The 22,419-nt window shown below is 36.2% G+C and overlaps 1 protein-coding gene across 1 annotated transcript; it reads left to right on the plus strand.

The window, feature by feature from the left end:
* Positions 1-19,047: 19,047 nt before the first annotated feature.
* On the plus strand, positions 19,048-22,088 carry LOC126943492 (olfactory receptor 2L8). Its single transcript, XM_050772326.1, has one exon. The coding sequence runs from the start codon at positions 19,238-19,240 to the stop codon at positions 20,174-20,176; it is 939 nt and encodes a 312-aa protein (XP_050628283.1). The 5' UTR covers positions 19,048-19,237; the 3' UTR covers positions 20,177-22,088.
* The last annotated feature ends 331 nt before the right edge of the window (positions 22,089-22,419 follow it).

A 22,419-nucleotide genomic window follows, 5' to 3' on the forward strand; every position in this document is an offset into this window, starting at 1 on the left:
CAGCTCCTCTGCTCCACTATTTTTATACCTGCTTAGGCATGTGCCTAAAAGGATCACCATTATTTCATAAAGGTTATCTGCTTAGGTCCATTCTCTGAGTGAAAGGCCATTGCTCTCCAGAAGAGCCCATTCCTGAGAAACTCTTTTGTCTCTGAGGAGAAGAGGCAAGAAGGAAGGTAGAATGAGCAAGTAAGAAGAGCCTCATATTATCCAAGTGATAGCAGTGGTGAATGACTGATTATGCAGTTGGTCCTTGAGCAACACAGATTTGAACTGTGCAGGTTCAGTTGTGGATTTTGTTCTGCCTCCACCACTCCTGAGACAACAAGAACAACCTCTCCTCCTCTTCCTGCTCCTCAGCCCACTCAACGTGAAGACAACAATGATGAAGAACTTTATGACAAACCTCTTTCCCTCAATAAATAGTAAACATATTTTCTCTTTCTGATGATTTTCTCAATAAGATATTCTTTTTCTAGCTCACTTTACTGTAAGAATAGAGTATATAAGACATATAAGATATAAAATATGAGTTAATTGAATGCTTATGTTATTTATAAGGCTTCCTGTCAACAGTAGGATATCAGTAGTTAGGTTTTGGGAAGTTCAAAGTTATGTGCATATTCTACTGCATGGGGGTCAGTGACCCTAATTTCTATGTTGTCCTAGAGTCATCTGTATTACAATTGGAATAATCATTTTCAAACAAGAACGTTAACATTTGAATAGGAGGTACAAATATGGATCTGGATATACTCATACCAATTAAGCATTTAAAGTTTACTAGAGTACTGAATAATTTAAATTTTGACTTACAGAATGGCAAATGTATATGACTTTTCTTCTCCCCTAATTTAAATTAAGTAGAATTTTCTCATCATTAGGACTGCATGAGAATGTCATAATAATATGAGAAAGGGTAGTAGTTGCCTGATGTTGAAAGATTTTCCTAATGTCACATAAATAAAAGAAAATAAAATAAAAGATAAGTACTTACCAAGCACTTACTCCACTGTGAGGGACACAGACAATCACATGTCACATAAAATGATGAGACAATATGGCAACTGCAAGTTAACTTAGGCCTTTTGTTCTTTTATTGTAATGAATACAACTAATCATAACATTTTATCAATCTTGTCCACATTAATATTTTAAAGCTCTCTTTCCCATATTTTATAATCACCACCTTACTCCAGCTCCTCATCTTCTCTTCACTAAAGTTTTTCAAACTAAATCAAAATAGAATTTGAAATTTGATATTACCGGCTAAGATTCTTAACTAAAAACAACAAAATCAGTGTAATTTAAACTGAAAATACAGTATTTTTTTAAAAAGTGAAGCATTGCCAAATCTCCAAAAAAATGGACATGAGTAAGGTCTGAAAATCTGCCAGCATGAGCAGTTTCCAATGTGCTTGATAATGAGTTCTGTGAGGTCACGACTCTTGCTCCTTCTGGGTGCCATTCCCAGCCCTACAAACTTGGTGAATTTGTTTCTGTGGTGTCTTTGTAGCCTTACAGGATTTTCACCTGCCCTGCTGCTTTGAGCTACCCATTCCCATGTTAAAATCTGGGATCAAAAAATCCAATGCAGACTCTCCACCTATATACCGTAGCCATAGCTGAAAGTCAGGTAGGGAAGTAAGTGTGTGAGTTCTAGCAGAGACAGTGAAATGTTTGCTCTCTGAGGCATGTCAAAAGAGAGTTCAGATACACAAAGAAGGGTAAATAAATTCTACACTATATGTTGAGCCAACAGTCTCACAGCCACAGATTTATCTATTTACGTGGGCCAATATGAAGGAGATATAGAATATGTGAGAAGTTTGTTATATGCATGATACTTGGAGAAATATCCAGGGGAGAAGAAAAGAGTAGACATGATTTGTTTTGTATTTCTCAAGTAGGCCAACAAATTCCGGTGGCCCTATTTGGACAGACATTGAATGGAGTCTCAAGAGAGGCAGATAGACTTGACATGGAAGAAACTCTTCCGTGAAGAGTGAAACTTGCTGCAAAGGGGTCCCGATCCAGACCCCAAAAGAAGGGTCGTGGATCTCGCGCCAGGAAGAATTCAGGGCAGGTCCGCAGGGCAAAGCAAAATCAAGTTTATTAAGAAGGAAAAGTGGTGAAAGAACAGCAACGCCATAGACAGAGTAGCGCATTCCCGAAAGTAAGAGGAGGAACGTGTCCACCCTGGGTACAATACTTGTTTAAATACAGAATAAAAAATATCATGGGGAGATGTGCTCTGCTACAAGTGTTTGTGTTAAATGATTAATTTTCTTAATTAGTATATTTTTCAAGAATCAAAATTATTATCTTTAAAGAAAAATTAAGAATGCCTTTGTTTTTTTTTTTTTTTTTTTTTTTTTTTTTTTTTTTTTTTTTTTTTTTTTTTGAGACGGAGTCTCGCTCTGTGCCCCAGGCTGGAGTGCAGTGGCCGGATCTCAGCTCACTGCAAGCTCCGCCTCCCGGGTTCCCGCCATTCTCCTGCCTCAGCCTCCCGAGTAGCTGGGACCACAGGCGCCGCCACCTCGCCCGGCTAGTTTTTTTGTATTTTTTAGTAGAGACGGGGTTTCACCGTGTTAGCCAGGATGGTCTCGATCTCCTGACCTCGTGATCCACCCGTCTCGGCCTTTGTTCTTAAAATATCGGGATATCTGGGCACTCCCAAGTCTGGGTCTGTTTAGTAAACATTGCCAACCTGTTTCCTTAACCGTAAACATCTAGAGGCCAGAAATACCAAACTTTCTAGGAATCCCAAACTTTCTAGGAATACCAATCTTTCTGGGAATGCAGCCCAGCAAGTCCCAGGCTAATTTTCCAGCCCTCGCTCAAGGTGGAGTCGCTGTGGTTCAAAAGCTTCTGACAAAACGAGCGGACAATAATTATGTTACCAAGATTGTAGCCTCCCAGTGCAAATCTCAGTTTCTCTTTTTTCTGTCCTTCAATCCAGACTGGCTTTCAGACACAAAAAGAAAAATACTACCTGATCTCACCTATATATTGGGCCTAAAAATAAATGGAATACATAGAAACAGAGAGTAGAACGGTGGTTGCTCAAAGTTAACTTGTCTAAGAAACGGACTCAGTACAGGATGCAGCGCCCTCATCTCCCTCTGTCATGACGTCACCACCCACTTCTCCGCCAATCAGCAAGCCCCACACTTCAGCTCATCACGCATCCACACCCCTTAAAAATGCCATCCCGAAGCGTCTCCAGAAGGCTGATTTGAGGCTCCCTTTCTCTTCCTCCTTCAGCTGACCTATGATTATTAACTTTCTCCGCTGCAACCCCTGCTGTTTTGGTGTTTTGGTCTGATAACACTCCATGGGCAATTGAACCCTGTGGGCCTGTAACAATCCTCCTGCCTCAGTCTCCCCATTGGTGGAATTACAGGCCTGTGCCACTGTCTCTTGCTCTTTTACAAAAGATTTGACATAAATGCTTATCATCTGAATCTTGTATCTTTGGGATATAGAATGGGGCTTCTTATTAAGTAAATATGATTATGAAATTAAAGATCTATGTGATTTCATGAATAATTCAAATACGCTGAACACAGACATTTAAAAATGTAAAATAAGCAGCTCAGTTTTATTTACGTTCCTCATTCTAATCTCTTCTTTCAGAATAACCAGGTTTTGACCTACTCTATGCTTGGTTTTGTGCTTTGTACTGGAGAAGTGTGAAATAGTCAATTCCTGCTTCCAGAACACTCTCAGGGAGATCTGGGGTATTTCAAGAGGAAGTTGCTGACTCACATCCACCATATTTGCGTACTTGACCCTGGTGGGTAGTTTTCAGGTAAACCTAAAAGTCTTTCCTTTTACAGAAATTCCCTTGAAGTCTGTCTTACCACGTCAAATAAGGAGTGTTACCTCCTCTTTCAGCACAAATAAGTTTTGTCTTCTGTCTTTTGAAGATGTGAAAATAGTTCCCTGCTTGCACTAGATATGGCTCCTCCTATATGTTAAAAGTCATGGTTGTAAACTTAATAAAGGAATTATTCAGCTTTTCAAATGCAGGAATATTGAAACATCTGCACACTTTGACTTTCAGGAAATTGTCCTTGCCAGGACTGTACACTAACTATGCTGATTGGATAATTATAAAACATATACATGCATCAGTAAATTAAATTGTCTGGTCGGAGTGTAGTGGTGTTTACAACTAATTGATCACAACCAGTTACAGGTTTCTTGGATCCTTCTCCACTCCCACTGCTTCACCTGACTAGCCTATACATATCAAAATATATATCACAATAAAAATAAGTCAAAATATATATCAATATATGTCAAAGTATAATTTGTCAATTAATACATGTTTTAAAAAATATTTTTAAAACTCAAAGAAATTAAAACGAACCAATATCACTTTTCTCAGGTAGATGGTATAATTAATTCATTTGCTAGAAACAGTAAGAAATTTGAAAACATTTAAAGCACTCTACTGAATAAAAATTCAATTAATAAATATTTTCTAAATATTAAAAAACAGAGTAGTAATATCATTAGGTCATCTAATAGGATAAAATAGCTTTATAATTTAATGAGCATTTCCAAATGAAAAGAAACAATTCGAACACGTATAATTACCCAAAATGTGTTAAAAGATATCTCCCATGTATGTGATATTTTAATAATTACCACGTATGTGTTTCTATTAAATTAACCTCATTCTATTTTAGTGGTTTAAATCTAATTCCCAATATAAACCAAACTGAGAAAGAAATTAATGTAGGCAGACATATTGTTATTGTCGATGCCTGAGTAAAAGCATTCAAACTTTAGGGTTTCATAAAATTTAGAAACACAATAACATTGACATAATATGAATAAATATATTTGTTTCCTTCTCCACTGAGTTTACCCTTGACATGCATTGAAACATCTAAATACATGATCAGAATTCATTTCTGAACGTTGGACTAAGGCCATCCTCTGTATCAGTGACTCAGCCTAGAATGTCCAAAGTCTCACTGGACAGTCTCCAGTGAATACCAGCAAAACAACTGTTAATCTCATTCTCCAGGTAAAGAAGGAGTGGATGCATGATTGCTGCTGAATCCCCATGGAGGTCTCTGAAATCTCACATGTAGGGATGAAAAACCAATGTATACATTTCTTTAAAAACCATGAATTTGTTTCTATGATGACTGTAGGACTGCTGTCAGCTAAGCAAAGGCAGTGAATGTTTGGAAATGAGGAAATAATAAAAGTACTAATTATAACTGTATTTTTAAATTTTTATTGATTACAGGGAAGAAGGAACTCTGGCAAGTGCTTGAGATAACTTTGTTCAGAAATAGAATTGAGGTGAATTTCAGCACTAATGACTGTACTTTCTGTAACACCATTCAGCAGAAATCTTGGAGTATGAAATGCAGACAACCAAAAGTGATTTTGAAGCTAATTCATAAATGTGTTTTCTGGACGGGAAGGGAAATGATGGTCAATGGAAGAGACAGGGATAGATTATATTAGACTATACTTTTATGGGCTCCAGTGAAATTAAAGAACCCACATTCACAATAATGATCATAGGAGGCAGCAGTTCCTCGTTCCTACTTGGCTGGGGTCTTGTGCTATTTTGGTTTGATTTCTTTTACCATGAATGATGAGTGATTATATGATGCTCATTATAATCTTATCGCTGCTTCTCACTTGGTATTTTACCTTATATGAATCCCATGTTTTTAATGAAATACCTGGAAAGTATTAGTGTTGTTTTTGCATAAAAATGTTAAAGGGTCATTAAAGTAAAGGTACAATGAGAATGGTTAAAATCACTGGTCTGGTAAGGGGAACATCACACACCAGGGCCTGTTGTAGGGAGGGGGAGAGGGGAAGGATAGCATTAGGAGATATACCTAATGTAAATGACGAGTTAATGGGTGCAGCACACCAACATGGCACATATATACATATGTAACAAACCTGCACGTTGTGCACATGTACCCTAGAACATAAAGTATAATTTTTAAAAAAATCACCGGTCTGCAGTGCAATGATATATTTTTTTAAAAGGAGGAGGTTCTTCTGGAAAGCAGTAATGAAGGTAACCGTATGATTAGTAGCTGTGCTGTGGTTATCCAGATTTTGTTTTTACAGCCAATTTGTGTCAAATTGTAGTTTTTTGTGCTTTTAACTTTTACAATGTATTTATTTTCTGTCGGGACACAAGGTAAACTTCCAGTGAAATTATAGAACTATCTGCCTTAACAACCATGCAGAGTTTTTGTGAGAAGCCAATGAGCATAGTATGTGGAAACAATGTGCAGGCTATATTACTCTACAGTCATAGCAGATAACAAGTGTGTGAATGTAAGCCATAGTGATTATGTTGATGATGAGGGAAATGATAATGATGAAGATGCTGAAACCTGCAGGTTCTCTTCAGTGACACACCCAGTCAAGTAATACACAGTCACTATCTCACAGACAGTTCCTAACAACCCATGGATTCTTCTCCCTGTTGTAATTATAACATACAGGGCCAGATGTTCATCAACAAAAGCTTACATTTTTAGTAACTGTAAGAGGTAGAATTCGATTTACTTTTAAATGGAGCCTCTGTCCCTTGAACTTACACAGTGAAGCAGAGTAAGCACATCCTCATTCCAAAACAACCGTCAAAGGATACTTCATCCTCACTTTCATAATCACTTTCTGTCTAGCCACGGCAATGTCTGTCTGCCCACTTACCTGTGTATCTATCTATGACAGCTGACGCACCATCGTGGACCTCAATGGCAGGTTGTGACTTGGAAGCACATGTACACACAAGCAAATACTCACTTTACATTCTTTACTCCTTTACACCTCAAAGAGTTCTGGTTCTCCAACTTCATACCCTTCTCAACAATTACAAATACACATTGCGCAAATATTAAATAAGATCAGTTATTCCTAAGTCAGTTAAGTACAACATTATGTACTGAGTCTCTTCTTAGGAGAATCCATTGTGGAGGAACTTGAAGGAAGGAGGAATCTCCTTTAGGATTCCATGCCAGGATGCTGTGGAGAGCCGTCCTTGTCTAGACTCCAGAGGACTCTCTTCTGTGTCATCTGATTGACATTCTAGACAAGTGTTATCAATGTGAAATAATTCTTACTACAGACATGCAGATTCAGGTACAGACAGCTTGTGTTAAGGAATTCAGGCTGACTCATGGAGTCAATGAGTTCTCAGCCATTGCAGTGAAACTGACCATCACCTGTGTTACCGTTTCCCAGCCCTATGTGTAAGGGAGATCACTTTCTGGAATTTTCAGAGATTCAGAACTTTAGTATATTTCAGATATCGCTTCAGAAGAGAGGAAGTAATCCAGATTCTGGAAAACTCCATAAAGAGTGTCTTGGATATTGAAGACTTTTAAAACTTCAATCTGATTTCTTACAAAACTTCAAGCAAAGCCAACTTGTGCCCCTGCTTCCCCAGCTTTTTCTCTTCTCTCTCTTTTTTTGTTTTTTGTTTTTTTGGTAAATCTTCACGTTTTCTGCACCTATGCAAATGATCATACCAACTTTAAGGAGACCAGCCTTATTTTGTGATGAATAATGATTTTTCTTTGAGAATAGCTTTGATCAAAGCTGAGGAAAGTATAGGGAGTAAAATCTGTGCCTCTGTGGAAAACTGCAGCATCTGGACTCAAGAGGACCGTCCTCCTTGGTTCCCAAGTCTGTCACTAGGTCGTTACACAGTCATGAATAACTCTCTTCAAATCTTGTGATTCAGTTTTTCTTCCTTGTGATAATGAGACTATGTTTGAAAAGTCTTTGTCTTCTCTGAATATATGAATCACTAAATTACGCTACTGTCTTCATCTCACTTTCAACTCTAAATTGAAGGATAGGAAAGAGATCCATGCAACGCAATGATGCTTTTTGACTTCAATAGTTAGTAATAGGTAATTCATTTGAAACTTGGACAGCATTTGGAGAATTGTAATTATTATGCTGAATATGTACATCCTCAAATTGATTTACACAGGAGAGTATATGGGTGTTTTTTGGTAACTGAATTCTTCCAGTAGGGAAACTTTTACATTGGGAGCAAGATAGAAAATGTCTTTCATTTAGAGTTTCTGAGAAGCCATTTTTTCTGTGAATTTACATAATAGTTGCCAGGTAAAGTGAAAGTACAGTAAAACTGGGTGATACAAGGAAACAGAAAAAGATTTGTAATGAGTAAATATTAATTATTACAAAATCCTACTTCTTGTTTTACATTTCTTATACTTTCTCAATTTAATATTTATATGGAGTTTTTGTTTTAATACATTTAATTTTTTTCTTTTATTTTTGTCTTGGCTGAATAAAAACTGAACCAGCCTTATTTCAAATTTACTGCCAAAAATTTTTGAGGAATGAACTACACTACACATTTTTAAAAGGTTTATATTAATGCATGTTTATTTATCTAGATGTCACATTTATTTGTAGCAGATATGTGTGTACATATGTATATATGCATATATGTATGTGTGTTTGTGAATCTAGAGAAGTTTACTGAAAATCTCTGAATCTCAGTTTTGATATCTATAAAATATCAGTGGTGATACCAATCTGAAGAGTTAGTTTGATGAACTCCAACAGAATCAAGGAATGAATCCTGTGACATTCTAGGTGCCAATGTGTGGAGATAGTCCGTGAAAGTTCATGCCTCCCTCCTTCCTTTCATGTGAGACGTAATTCAAGTTTGAGGTTTGTGGGTCCTACTAACTCTGAAATCTTGACCAGAAATTTTTCTGCTTGTTCTTTCCTCCTGTGTATTCTGTCATTAATGCTGATGACTGCATACAGAACTTTTAGTGAAAAAAAAAAGTAAAAGCAAGTGAAGATGTTTCTTAGTAGGCTAAAATACCTTCCTTATAGCTATTTCTGTTAATACAAAAATGAAAGAGCCAGAAATAATCCATTTGTATTTATTTGTACATAAGAAAAAAATATCTTCTTCACATTATTGAAACGGGAGCATCATGGCTGAGGCTGCTTTCCTGCCAGGAACCAGCCCCTAATTTTATTTAAATAATATTATATGATAGGACATTAGAATATTAGAACCCTGGAACATGGATAATAAAAAGATGATACATTGGCAGTCATAAAACATGGCATTAACTATCAGATCTGATGTGCCATTTATTATGCTGTTCTATGTTATTTTTTCTTCTCTTTAAAATTAGAATAATGTTAACTATCTCTTGGACAGTTTGTCATAGAGAGTCCTATGTAGAACACAAATGATATAAATGTTTGAAATGTTAATTGTGTTAATAATTTCAAATATTACATGTTCTACTTACCAATAATTACCCTAGTAATATAAATTACAGAGTATTGGATTAGTCTTAATCCAATTATTAAGTATTGGAATAGTCTTAATGCCAATCTCCTCTTGATTCCAAATGACATTTATGAAAATAATTTGCTCTTCTAAATTTTCTTTCAAAAATTACCGGTGTCATAAAATAATTGAAAATAAATTGCTGTGCTGTGGCTTAGAAACCTGCCAAGATATTTAAAAAATTTATTTGGAAATCCAAATTGGAATAGTTTCAGTACATGTAAGTGATTTTTTTATTAGGTGATTTTATTAAGTGATTTAAATATGCATAAGAGAAACACCATTTTAACCTTTTTAAGTGTAGAATTCTGTGTCATTAAGTACATATATTGTTGTGTAACCATCACTACCATGCACCTATCTCCAAAACCATTTCATTGTCTCCAACTAACACTTTGTTCTTGTTAAACAATTAATCTCCTTCTCTCCCTTCCCCCATCCTCCAGAGTCCACCATTCCACTTCTGTCTCTGTGAATTTCACTACTCTGGGTACTTCATGTAAGTGAATTCATACAATATTTGTCTTTTTGTGATGGGCTTATTTCTCTTAGCATAATGTATTCAAGTTTCATCTATGTTGTAGCATGTGTCAAAGCTTCTTCACTTTTAAAAACTGTATATACATACTATATTTATATTGATTTCTCTGTAGATGATCACTTGCTTTGCTTCTGCCTTTGGGCTATTGTGAATAGTGTTGCTATGAACATGGGAATAGAAATATTTGTTTGATGCAAAAACAGAATAACAAATACTGCATGTTCTCAGGTATAAGTGGGAGCTAAGAATTGGGTACACACGGACATAAAGATGGGAACAGTAGACACTGGGGACTCCAAAAGAGGAGAGTGAGGGAGGAGGCAAGGGTTGAAAAGCTACGTATCTATGCTGTGTTCATTATTTTGGAGAAGGATTCAACAGAAGCCCAAACCTCAGCATCACACAGGATATCCATGTAACAAACCACGAATGTACTTCCTGAATAAAAAAAAAAAAATCCAAAAATATCTGTTCAGGTGTCTGCTTTTATTTATTTTATTAATTTATTTATTATTTTATTTATTTCATTCAGAACTGAAATTGTTGGATCATATACTCATTCTTTGTTTAAATTTTGGAGGAATTACTATGCAGATGGTTCCAGATTTACAATAATTTGATGATTTTGGACTTTATGATGAGTTTATAGGAACATAACCATATTGTAAGTTGAGGAATACCTGGACATACATGCTTTGACTTACAATTTTTGACATTATGATGAGTTTATCCAGATACTAGATGCATTTTTACTTACAATTTTTTCAACTTACGGTGGGTTTATAAAGGTGAAACTCCACTGCAAATTGAGAAGCACTCCAGAGTGCCTTTATTATTCGACATTTTCACCAACTATTCTTTATACTTCTATCTCTTGCATTTAGGTTTTTATTCATTTTGACTTAATTTTTTAATATGGTGTAAACATCCAAATTCAATATTTTGAATGTAAATATCCATTTTTCCAAACACCGTTTATTGAAAAGACTGTTCCATCTCCACTGAGTGGACTTAGTTCCTTTTTGAAAAAAGGTTACCATGTATGTGAGAGGTTATTTCTTGACTCTTATTTTATCCCGTTGAGCGTATGTCTGGCTTTGTGCCATTGCCACATTGTTTTGATTACTACAGCTTTGAGTAAGTTTTAAAATCAGAAAGTGTATGTCTGGGTGCAGCGGCTCACCTCCGTAATCTAAGCACTTTGGGAGGACGAGGTGGGCGGATACTGAAGTAAGGACATTGAGACCATCCTGGCTAACATGATGAAACCCTGTCTCTACTAAAAGTACAAAAAAATTTAGCTGGGCGTGGTGGCGGGTGCCTGTAGTCCCAGCTACTCAGGAGCCTGATGAAGAAGAATGGCGTGAATCCGGGAGGTGGAGCTTGCAGTCATCTGAGATGGTGCCAGTGCACTCCAGCCTGGGTGACAGAGCAAGACTCCATCTCAAAAGAAAAAAAAATCAGATTGTGTGAGTCTTTAAATTTTGTTCTTTTTCCAAAAAAAATCAAGATTTTTTGACTACTGAAGATCCTTTAAGATTCATGTAAATTTTAGAATGTGCTTTCCTGTTTCTGAAAAAAAAAAAAAAAAGATTTATCATTTTAATTTTGATAGAGATTCCACTTTTTTTTGGCTTTGTGTACTTTATTATTATTATTTTTAATAATTATTTTATTGTTTGTTTTTAAGTTCCAGGGTGTATGTGCAGGAAGAGCAGTTTTGTTTCATGGGTAAATGTGTGCCATGGTGGTTTGCTGCACCTATCAATCCATCACCTAGGTATTAAACCCAGCATGCATTATCTCTTCACCCTAATGCTCTCCCCTCCACTGCCCTCCACAACGGGCCCCAGTAAGTGTTGTTCCCTTCCTGTGTCAATGTGTTCTCATTGTTCAGCTCCCACTTCTGTGTGAAAATACGCAGTATTTAGTTTTTTGTTCCTGCATTAGTTTGCTGAGGATAATGCCTTCCAGTTTCATCCATGTCCTTGCAAAGGACATGATATTGTTCTTTTTTATGGCTATATAGTATTCCACTGTGTATATGTACCACAGTTTCTTTATCCAGTCTATCATTAATGGGCATTTGGTATGATTCCATGTTTTTGCTCTTGTGGATAGTGCTGCAATGAACATACACATGCTGGTACCTTTATAATAGGATAATTTATATTCCTTTGGGTATACACCCAGTAATGGGAATGCTGGATCAAATGGTATTTCCAGTTCTAAGTCTCTGAAGAATTGCCACACTGTCTTCCATGATAGGTGAACTAATTTACATTCCCACCAACGGTGTAAAAGTATTCCTATTCCTATTTCAAAGCCTCACCAGCATCTGTTGTTTCTTGACTTTCTAATAATTGACATTCTGATTTGCAGGAGATGGTATCTAATTATGGTTTTGATTTGCATTTCTCTAATGATCAGTGATGTTGTGCTTTTTAAAATATGTTTGTTGGCTGCACGTATGTCTTTTTTTGAGAAACGTCTGTTCATATCCTTTCCCCACTTTTTAATGGGGTTGTTTTTTCCTTGTAAATTTGCTTAAGTTCCTTGTAGATTCAGGATATTACACCATTGTCAGATGGATAGATTGTAATAATTTTCTCCCATTCTGTAGGTTGTCTGTTCATTCTGCTGATAGCTTTGATTGTTGTGTAGAAGCTCTTTAGTTTAGTTAGATCCCATTTGTCAATTTTTGCTATTGTTGCAATTGCTTTTGGAGTGTTTGTCATAAAATCCTTGCCCATGCCTATTTCCCGAATGATACTGCCTATATTTTCTTTTAGGGCTTTTATAGTTTTGAGTTTTACATTCCAGTCTTTAATCCATCTTGAGTTAATTTTTATATAATGTGTAAGGAAGGAATCCAGTTTCAATTTTCTGCATATGGCTAGCCAGTTCTCCCAGCACCATTTATTAAATAGGGAATCCTTTCCCCATTGATTGTTTTTGTCTGGTTTGTTGAAGATCAGATGGTTGTAGATGTGAAGTCTTATTTCTGAGTTTTTCATTCTGTTCCATAGGTCTATGTGCTTGTTTTTGTACCAGTACCATATGTTTCTGTTACGGTAGCTTTGTAGTATAGTTTGCAGTCGGGTAGCCTGATGTCTCCAGCTTTGTTCTTTGGTTATGCAAGCCATTTTTTGGTTCCAATTCATTTTAAAATAGTTATTTTTTTTTCTAATTTTGTGGAGAATATCAATGGTAGTTTAAGTGGAATAGTATTGTATCTCTAAATTGCTTTGGGCAATATGGCCATTTTCACAATATTGATTCTTCCTATCCATGAGTATGGAATGTTTTCCCCTCTGGTTGTGTCCTCTGTGATTTCCTTGAGCAATGATTTGTAGCCCATTCGTGATTGGGCTTTCTGCCTGTCTGTTGCTGGAATGTAGGATTGCTTGAGATTTCTGCACATTGATTTTGTATCCTGAGAGTTTGATGAATTTGCTTATCAGCTTAAGAAGGCATTGGGAAGAGTTAATTGGGTTTTCTGGATAGAATCATGTTATCTGAAACCAACGATAATTTGACTTCCTTTCTTCCTAATTGAATACCTTTTCTTTTTTTCTCTTGATTGGTTGCCCTGGTCATACCTTCCAACACTACGTTGAGTAACAGTCATGAGAGATGGACTCCTTGTCTTGTGCTAGTTTTCAAGGGGAATGTTTCCAGCTTTTGCCCATTCAGTATGATATTGGTTATGGATTTGTCATAAATGGCTATTATTATTTTGAAGTATGTTCCTTCAATACCTAGTTTATTAAGAGTTTTTAACATGAAGGGAAGTTGAATTTTATTGAAAGCCTTTTCTGTGTCTATTGAGATAATCATGTAGTTTTTGTCTTTAGTTCTGTTTATGTGATTGATTGCATTCATTGATTTGTGTATGTACAACCAGTTCTGTATCCAGGGGATGAAGCTGACTTGATTGTGGTGGATAAGCTTTTTGATGTGCTGCTGGATGCAATTTGTCCATATTGAGTATGTTTGCATCACATTGTTCATCAGGGATATTACAGGAAGTTTTCTTTTTTTGTTGTGTCTCTGCCAGGTTTTGGTATTGGGATGATGCTGGCCTCATATAATGAGTTAGCCTAGGCTGGGCATGTTGGCTAACACCTGTAATCCCAGCACTTTGGAAGGCCGAGGCAGGTGGATCACCAGAGGTGAGGCGTTCGAGACCTGCCGGGCCAACATGGTGAAACCCCATCTCTACTAAAAGTACAAAAAGTTAGCCAGGTGTGGTGTTGCGCACCTGTTGTCCCAGCTACTCTGGAGGCTGAGGCATGAGAATCACTTCAACCTGGGAGGTGAAAGTTGCAGCGAGCTGAGATTGTGCCACTGTACTCCAACCTAGGTGACAGTGAGACTCCATCTCAAAAAAGAAAAAAAAAAAAAAGTTAGGGTGGAGTCCTTTCTTTTCAATTGTTTGGAACAGTTTCAGAAAAAATGGTAACAGCTCCACTTGTACCTCTGGTAGAATTCAGCTGTAATCCATCTGGGCCTGGGCTTTTTTGGGTTGGTAGGCTATTAATGCCTCAATTTCAGAGTTTGTTATTGGTCTATCCAGGGTTTCAAATTCTTCCTTGTTCAGTCTTGGGAGGGTTTATGTGTCCAGAAATTTATCAATTTCTTCTAGATTTTCCAGTTTATTTGCATAGAGGTGCTGTTAGTATTCTCTGATGGTTGTTTATATTTCTGTGGGGTTAGTAGTAGTATTTACCTTATTGTTTCTGATTGTGTTCATTGGAATCTTCTCTCTTTTCTCCATTATTATTCTTGATAACAGTCTATCAAGCTTATTGAATTTTATTCAAAAACCAGCTCCTGGATTCGTTAATTTTTTGAAGGGTTTTTTGAGTCTGCATCTCCTTCATTTCCACTCCAATCTTGGTTATTTCTTATCTTCTGTTAGCTATTGGGTTTGTTTGCTCTTGGTTCTCTAGTTCTTTCAGTTTTGATGTTAGGGTGTCAATTTGAGATCATTCTAGCTTTCTGCTTTGTGCCTTTAGTACTATAAAGTTCCCTCTTAACATTGATTTATCTGCGTCCCAGAGATTCTGATGAGTTGTCTGTTTGCTTTCTTTGGTCTCAAAGAACTTCCTGATTTCTGCCTTAATTTCATTATTTACCCAGGAGTCATTCAGAAGCAGGAGCAGGTTGTTCTATTTCCCTGTAATTGTGTGGCTTCGAGGGGCTTTTTTTTTTTTTTTTTTTTTTTTTTTTTTTTTGATGGCTGGAGTGCAATGGTGTGATCTCTCCTCACTGCAACCTCTGCCTCCTGCGTTCAAGCAATTCTCCTGCCTCAGCCTCCCAAGTATCTGGGACTGCAGGTGCATGCCAACATGCTTGGCTAAATTTTTTTGGATTTTAGTAGACACAGGGTTTCACCATGTTGCCCAGGCTGGTCAGAAACTCCTGAGCTCAGGCAATCTGCCCACCTCGGCCTCCCAAAGTGCTGGGATTACAGTTATTAGCCACCATGCCCGGCCTTAAGGGGGATTTAACTTTGAGTTATAATTTGATTGGTTGGAGAGACTGTTTGTTATGATTTCAGTTCTTTTGTATTTGCTGAGGAGAGTTTTACTTCCAATTATGTGATCGGTTTTAGAGTAAATGCCTTATGATGCCAAGAAAAAAATGTGTATTTTGTTGTTTTGGGATGGAGAGTTCTGTAGATATCTATCAGGTCTACCTGATCTAAATGTGTAACCTATTTGGTAAGGGGTCTGCTTTCACTAGAGAATTTTGAAATTAGGCAAGGAGGCAAAAGAGAATGGATAATGCTGAGTTCAAGTCCTGAATATCTTTGTTAATTTTCTGTCTCAATTATCTGCCTAATAGTGATGGTGGGGTATTAAAGTCTCCCACTATTATTGTTTGGGGGTTGAAGTCTCTTTGTAGGTCTCTAGGAACTTGTTTTATGAATCTGGATGCTTCTGTATTGGTTTCATAAATATTTACAATGGTTAGAAATTTTTGTTGAATTGAACTCTTTTACATTATGTAATGCCCTTCTTTGTCTTTTTTGACCTTTGTTGGTTTAAAGACTATTTTGTCAGACACTAGGATTGCTACCCCTGCTTTTTCCTTTTTTCCTTTTGCTTGGTAACTTTTTCTCTATTCCTTTATTTTGAGTCTATGTGCGTTTTTGCACATGAGACATGTCTCTTGAATACAGCACACTGATGGGGGACTTTGGGCATTGTTGACACCTTAACAGTATTAAGCCTTCCAATTGATAAATATATAGGATGCATTCCCATTTATTTTTGTCTTCTTTAATAGCTCTAGTCAGCATTTTCTCATTTTCAATGTATAAAGTTTTTAACTCCTTGGTCAGGTTTATTCTTAAGTGTTTCATTTCTTTGTGTTACTACTGTAAATAAAATCAGAGTATAATTTTCAGATTGTTCTTTGTTAGTGTATAGAATTACAACACGTTCTCGTTGTTAATGTTGCATCCTGTAATTTTGCTAATTTTATTATTTATCTTAAGTTTTCTACATATATAATTATGTCATATGCAAATAGAAATAATTTTAGTTCTTTCTTTTGAATTAAGATAATTTTTATTTCTTTTCTTGTTTAATTGTTTTGACTGAACTTTCAGTAATGTGTTAAGTAGATGCAGAGAAAGTGGACTTCCGTATCTTGTTGCAAATCTTAGAGTCAAAACTGCCAGTCTTTCATTATTATGATGAAGCTGTGGGTTAAAATTCCATCTGTGACATAATTTTTACATCACTTTAATGTTTTATGCAACAAATGAATAGACATGGTCTCAACAGACCACAGGGTGAAATGTTAGAAACATAACAAACTCTTGCTGACCCCAAAGACAAGGACATCAAATTATCTTTCCAGTTTTCCCTCATATTTGTCCATGTATTTTCAGACAATACATTCATCTGTTAATGCTTGATTTTCTATATCTCAAATTCCATTCCTTGATCCATGATACAGGCTCCCACGGATAGTGGCCTGCTCCCTCCTCCATCATCACCCCCAGGTTCCTTACACTCCTCCCACTGTCACAGCAGAACTGCATTCCATTTTATGTCTGCACTGAGGGGTTGACAACATCATTTAATCTTATAGAATTTATTGCTACAATGCAAAAAAATATAAACTATTGTAAAACCTGGTTTGAGATATATATAGATATCTCTATATCTATCTATCTATCTATCTATATTTCTTCTGATATTTATTACTTTCATTTCAAAAGCTTTACAATTTTGTCTTGCATGTAATATTTAGAATTTTTAGGAAATTTTTCCAAGGAAATAGAGTTTTTAAATAATATTTTTCAGGAAAGTATTTCTCACTTATTTTTGTGAATTTGCATGCCATTTGAATATGATAGTTAACATATTTCATTTCAGAGAAAATTTTTTAAGAATATTAACTTCATTATTTTACTGAATGCATTTCTAAGAAAGTCCTTAAGCACATATTGTTCCTCCAATATGATTTCCCTACTTTTTAAAATCTTTCCTCAATAATAATATTTTCATATTGTTGTTGCTTTTGTTTACCTTCTAATACATTTTTCTTACTTTGCCTTTCGAAACTTTCACTTAATTTTTTTTTATCATTTATTATATTTTTACTTTTCAATGGTCCATTATTGTTACCTGTTGCATCCTTTTAGATAGCAAATGATATTTATTTCATGGATTTCATAGCATATCATACGTCTCTGAAGATAATGAATTCTGATCACAACAATTCTTCTGCATTTTTTAATCATCATAATCTCAGTGTATTTATGAGTATGATCATGTGTGATTATGCATATTTCTGTGTGTATGCATGCTGTGTGAATGTTAGTCGTATATGTGGCTATACTAGCTCAAAATTCTGGTGGTATTTGGCTCTAGGCTAATATTTAAGCTAAAAATATCCAGTCCTTTTAGGCATACTGTGCAAAGTTGTTCTCTGACGTCTTCTATCTGGAGTAGAGTTTCTAACGCACCTCTACCCAGAAGTTTGCCAGAATTCTAGTTTCTGTTTTTATTTAGGAGATAGAACTTTCCTCAAAATTCATTCTTTTGAAGGATCCATAAAGCAATCTATAATGTTATCTAAGCACTAGAGAAGGAAAAGACAGAATGTGTAACCTATTTGGTAAGGGGTCTGCTTTCACTAGAGAATTTTGAAATTAGGCAAGGAGGCAAAAGAGAATGGATAATGATGAATGTTGAAAATCAAGAGTGTGAATTAACATGGCTTTGGTTAAAGGGACATAGCAATAAGGATTTATTCTGGATTTCTAAATAAATGAACCAAATAATGATAACTGATGAAATAATTGATAATTGGCATTATTGTGCAAACATCATTCAAGTTTCTCAAAATGACGGAGAGGCTGCTGCAGTTTTAGAAGTAAATCTGGCAGAATAAACATGGGTTGGGTGAGGCAGCTCATGATTGCACTCCTAGCATTTGCAAGGCCGAGACAGGAGTATTGGTGAGGCTGAGTTCAAAACCAGCCTGGGCAACATAGCAAGACTTCATGTCTACAAAAAAAAAAAGTTAACTAGGTATGGTGGCACGTGGTTGTAGTCTCAGCTACTCAGGAGGCTGAGGCAGGTGGATCGTTTGAGCCAGAATGTCAAGGATGCAGTGAGCAATGATATTGCCACTTCACTCCTGCCTGAGTAACAGAAAGAGACCCTGTCACTCAAAAAAATAAAAGTATAAATATGGAAAGATAATATATCTTCCTATAAAGATAATACTATTTTTTTCAAATATAAATCTAAATGTATGCATTTATATTGACTTTCTATGCATATGTATTCAATATAACATCTGATTTTGATTATATCTGAGTTAGTGTCAGGCAGTAAAATATTATTCTATTGAAGTTGTAATAGAGATATCTTTCTTATAAGTTTATATATTTCTCAGAAAAAAATCTGGTAACAAATGTTGGTCTCATCAAATGTGAAACTCTGGGTAAAAAAACAAGATTTCTTTTTCAAAACAGGTACAAAATCAGATCAAAGAAGGCTGAGTACAATAAAACATTTTGAGAGAGAAAGAGACGATATTCAGATAATTTGTATTATACTATACTGTACACTCGTTCTATTTTATTATAAGTTACTCTTGTTTATCTCTTACTTGTCTTATTTAAAAATTAAACTTTATCAGAAGTATGTATGGACACAAAATAATATATATAGGGCTCAGTGTCAACCCCAGTCTCGAGAATTTACTGGGGGGCTTCAAATGCATCCGCTGCAGATAAAGATGGATTTCTGTGCTTAACTTATCCTTGTGTCTCCCTTCAGGAAAGAGCATATGAAAACGCCATGGAAAATTACAATCAAACATCAACTGATTTCATCTTATTGGGGTTGTTCCCGCCATCAAGAATTGGCCTTTTGCTCTTCATCCTCATTGTTCTCATTTTCCTCATGGCTCTATTTGGAAACCTATCCATGATTCTTCTCATCTTTTTGGACACCCACCTCCACACACCCATGTATTTCCTACTTAGTCAGCTCTCCCTCATTGACCTAAGTTACATCTCCACCATTGTTCCTAAGATGGCTTCTGATTTTCTGCATGGAAACAAGTCTATCTCCTTCACTGGGTGTGGGATTCAGAGTTTCTTCTTCTTGGCATTAGGAGGTGCAGAAGCACTACTTTTGGCATCTATGGCCTATGATCGTTACATTGCTGTTTGCTTTCCTCTTCACTATCTCATCCGCATGAGCAAAAGAGTGTGTGTGCTGATGATAACAGGATCTTGGATCATAGGCTCTATCAATGCTTGTGCTCACACTGTATATATTCTCCATATTCCTTATTGCCGATCCAGGGCCATCAATCATTTCTTCTGTGATGTCCCAGCCATGGTGACGCTGGCCTGCACGGACACCTGGGTCTATGAGGGCACAGTGTTTTTGAGCACCACCATCTTTCTGGTGTTTCCCTTCATTGGTATTTCATGTTCCTATGGCCGGGTTCTCCTTGCTGTCTACCGCATGAAATCTGCAGAAGGGAGGAAGAAGGCCTACCTGACCTGCAGCACCCACCTCACTGTAGTGACTTTCTACTATGCACCTTTTCTCTACACCTATCTGCGTCCAAGATCCCTGCGATCTCCAACAGAGGACAAGGTTCTGGCTGTTTTCTACATCATCCTCACCCCAATGCTCAACCCCATCATCTACAGCCTGAGAAACAAGGAGGTGATGGGGGCCCTGACACGAGTGAGTCAGAGACTCTGCTCTGTGAAAATGTAGAAACATTTTCTATTTTAAGGCCCCAGGACTCAGATACACATCCATCTAGCAGTGTATAGTAATTAAAACATTATTTCAATCCTAGAGTTCAGGAGCTAAAAGTAATCAAGGTAAGAGAAAAAAAATCACTGATTTCTGGACAAAATTGTTACACACACACACACACACATACACACACACACACACACACACACACATAATTCTAAACAACCTTTTTTCTTCATGGCATTGTTTCCATAAATTTTGAAAGCACCTACTTTTGCTAATATGTTGTCAATGATAATTTTTGGTTTTGGTCATGCAGAAACGGAAATGAAATTTGTCTAAATTTGGCACTCAGCATAACAATTTCATTATGGTCAATTTGTTTTCCAGTAATTTTAAATTTACTTTATGTCTAAAACAAAACAAAAAATAAGTCTCTTGACTTGGTGTATCTAATTGAAAGCTGTAAGATGTCTTATCTTTCTTATCTTAGACACTTAACATACCAGTTACCCATTCTTTCAATTTAGGGAAGTTGTTTTTACGCAGTTTAGCAGAGAGCTCATCAGGGATTCTTAAGTCCTGATACCACTCTGGATGGCCTATGACAAGAGTATGTTCTTTATAGGGGAATGAATCCCAGGAAATGATTTAACATTAGGTATATTTTGATCAACAACAAGGACTGGAATGTGCCAGCAGTAATAAAAATGGTTACATTTAGGTCTTTAACCTGTTTTGGGTTGATTTTGGTATAGTGTAAGGACGGGGAGTTTAGTTTCATTTTTCTGTCTAAAAATATCCAGTTTTCCCAGCACCGTATATTGAAGACACTGTCTTTTTCCCAATGAATGTTCTTGGTACTGCTGTCAAAAATCAGTTACACAGAAAGGTTTTGTGTGTTCTTACTCCTATGCGGGATCTAAAATTTTAAAAAACTGAACTAGTGGAAATAGATAAAAGACTGATGGTCACCAGAGGGTAGGAACGGTACAGGTGAGGGGTGGTAAAGTGGGGATGGTTATAGTTGCAAAAATATAATTAGATAGAATGAATAAGAATCAGTATTTGGTAGCACAATAGAGTAACTATAGTAAACAATAATTATTGTAGAATTTATTGTACGTATTAAAGAATAACTGAAAGTCTGCAATTAGAATGTTCCCAACACAAAGAAACAAGACATATTTGAGGTGGTTACCCCAATTACCCCAATTTGATCATTATGCATTGTATGTCTTTATCAAAACATCACATATACTCCACAATTATGTATTACTATTAAGTATCCATAGTAATTAAAATAAAAAAATCAGTTAGCTCTAGATACATGGATTTATTTCTGCGTTCTCTGTTCTGTTTCACTGTTTTATGTGTCTGTTTTTATGCCATTGCCATTCTGTTTTGGTTATTACTTGTTTGTAGTATAGTTGAAGTTTGGTACTATTATGGCTCCAGTTTTTTTCTTTTCATTCTAGAATGCTTTGACTATTTGGGTTCCATACAATAGTTCGATAGAAATCTTTAATAATGGTTTTTACTATTTATGTACAGAATGTCATTAGTATTTTGATAGACATTGCATTGAATCTGTAGTTTGGTCATTTAAATAATATTAGTTCTTCCAATCCATGAGCATTAGATTTCTTTCCATTCATTTGTATTCCTCTTCATTTTCTTTCACCAATGATTTTTACAAACACATTATAGTGTTCTCTTCCATGATTACAGTTAACAGTAAAGTATTACATAGTTCAACGCTCTTTAAATTTCATTTCTATTTCTAATCTGTGGATATTTGTTTTGCCATATTGTAGCAGTTAAAACATAAATTTTGAACTTGTTTTACAAATCAGACTAAGTCTTTGTTGTGCTTTGTTGCAATGAGCAGTGTGTATTTTTATTTTGTAATGATTTACTAACAAAGTTTACTGCCTTAGCTTCCTGGCATTTCCTGTCCTGATATTCACTCAGATAGGTCATATTCCATGAATACAATGGGGAGGGGCTCTGGAACAGAGGGAAAATAGGCCTCCCATCATGAGTCACTCGCTGCTTCTAGGGAGATCACCTCCTTCCTTCCCCGTTAGAGACACTTGTACCCTACGGCCACCTGTGCCACTGCTTCTGTCGTCACCACCAATCTGAGCCCAGCCATACCCCAGCCACTCCTTGGAATCCTGTGGTGCTGGGAAGTATTACAAGGTGTGTGTGTGTGTGTGTGTGTGTGCCCCCTTGTGTACACACTACTACTGGAC

This window comes from Macaca thibetana, chromosome 1, assembly GCF_024542745.1.
Source record: "Macaca thibetana thibetana isolate TM-01 chromosome 1, ASM2454274v1, whole genome shotgun sequence".
NCBI classification, from domain to species: domain Eukaryota; kingdom Metazoa; phylum Chordata; class Mammalia; order Primates; family Cercopithecidae; genus Macaca; species Macaca thibetana.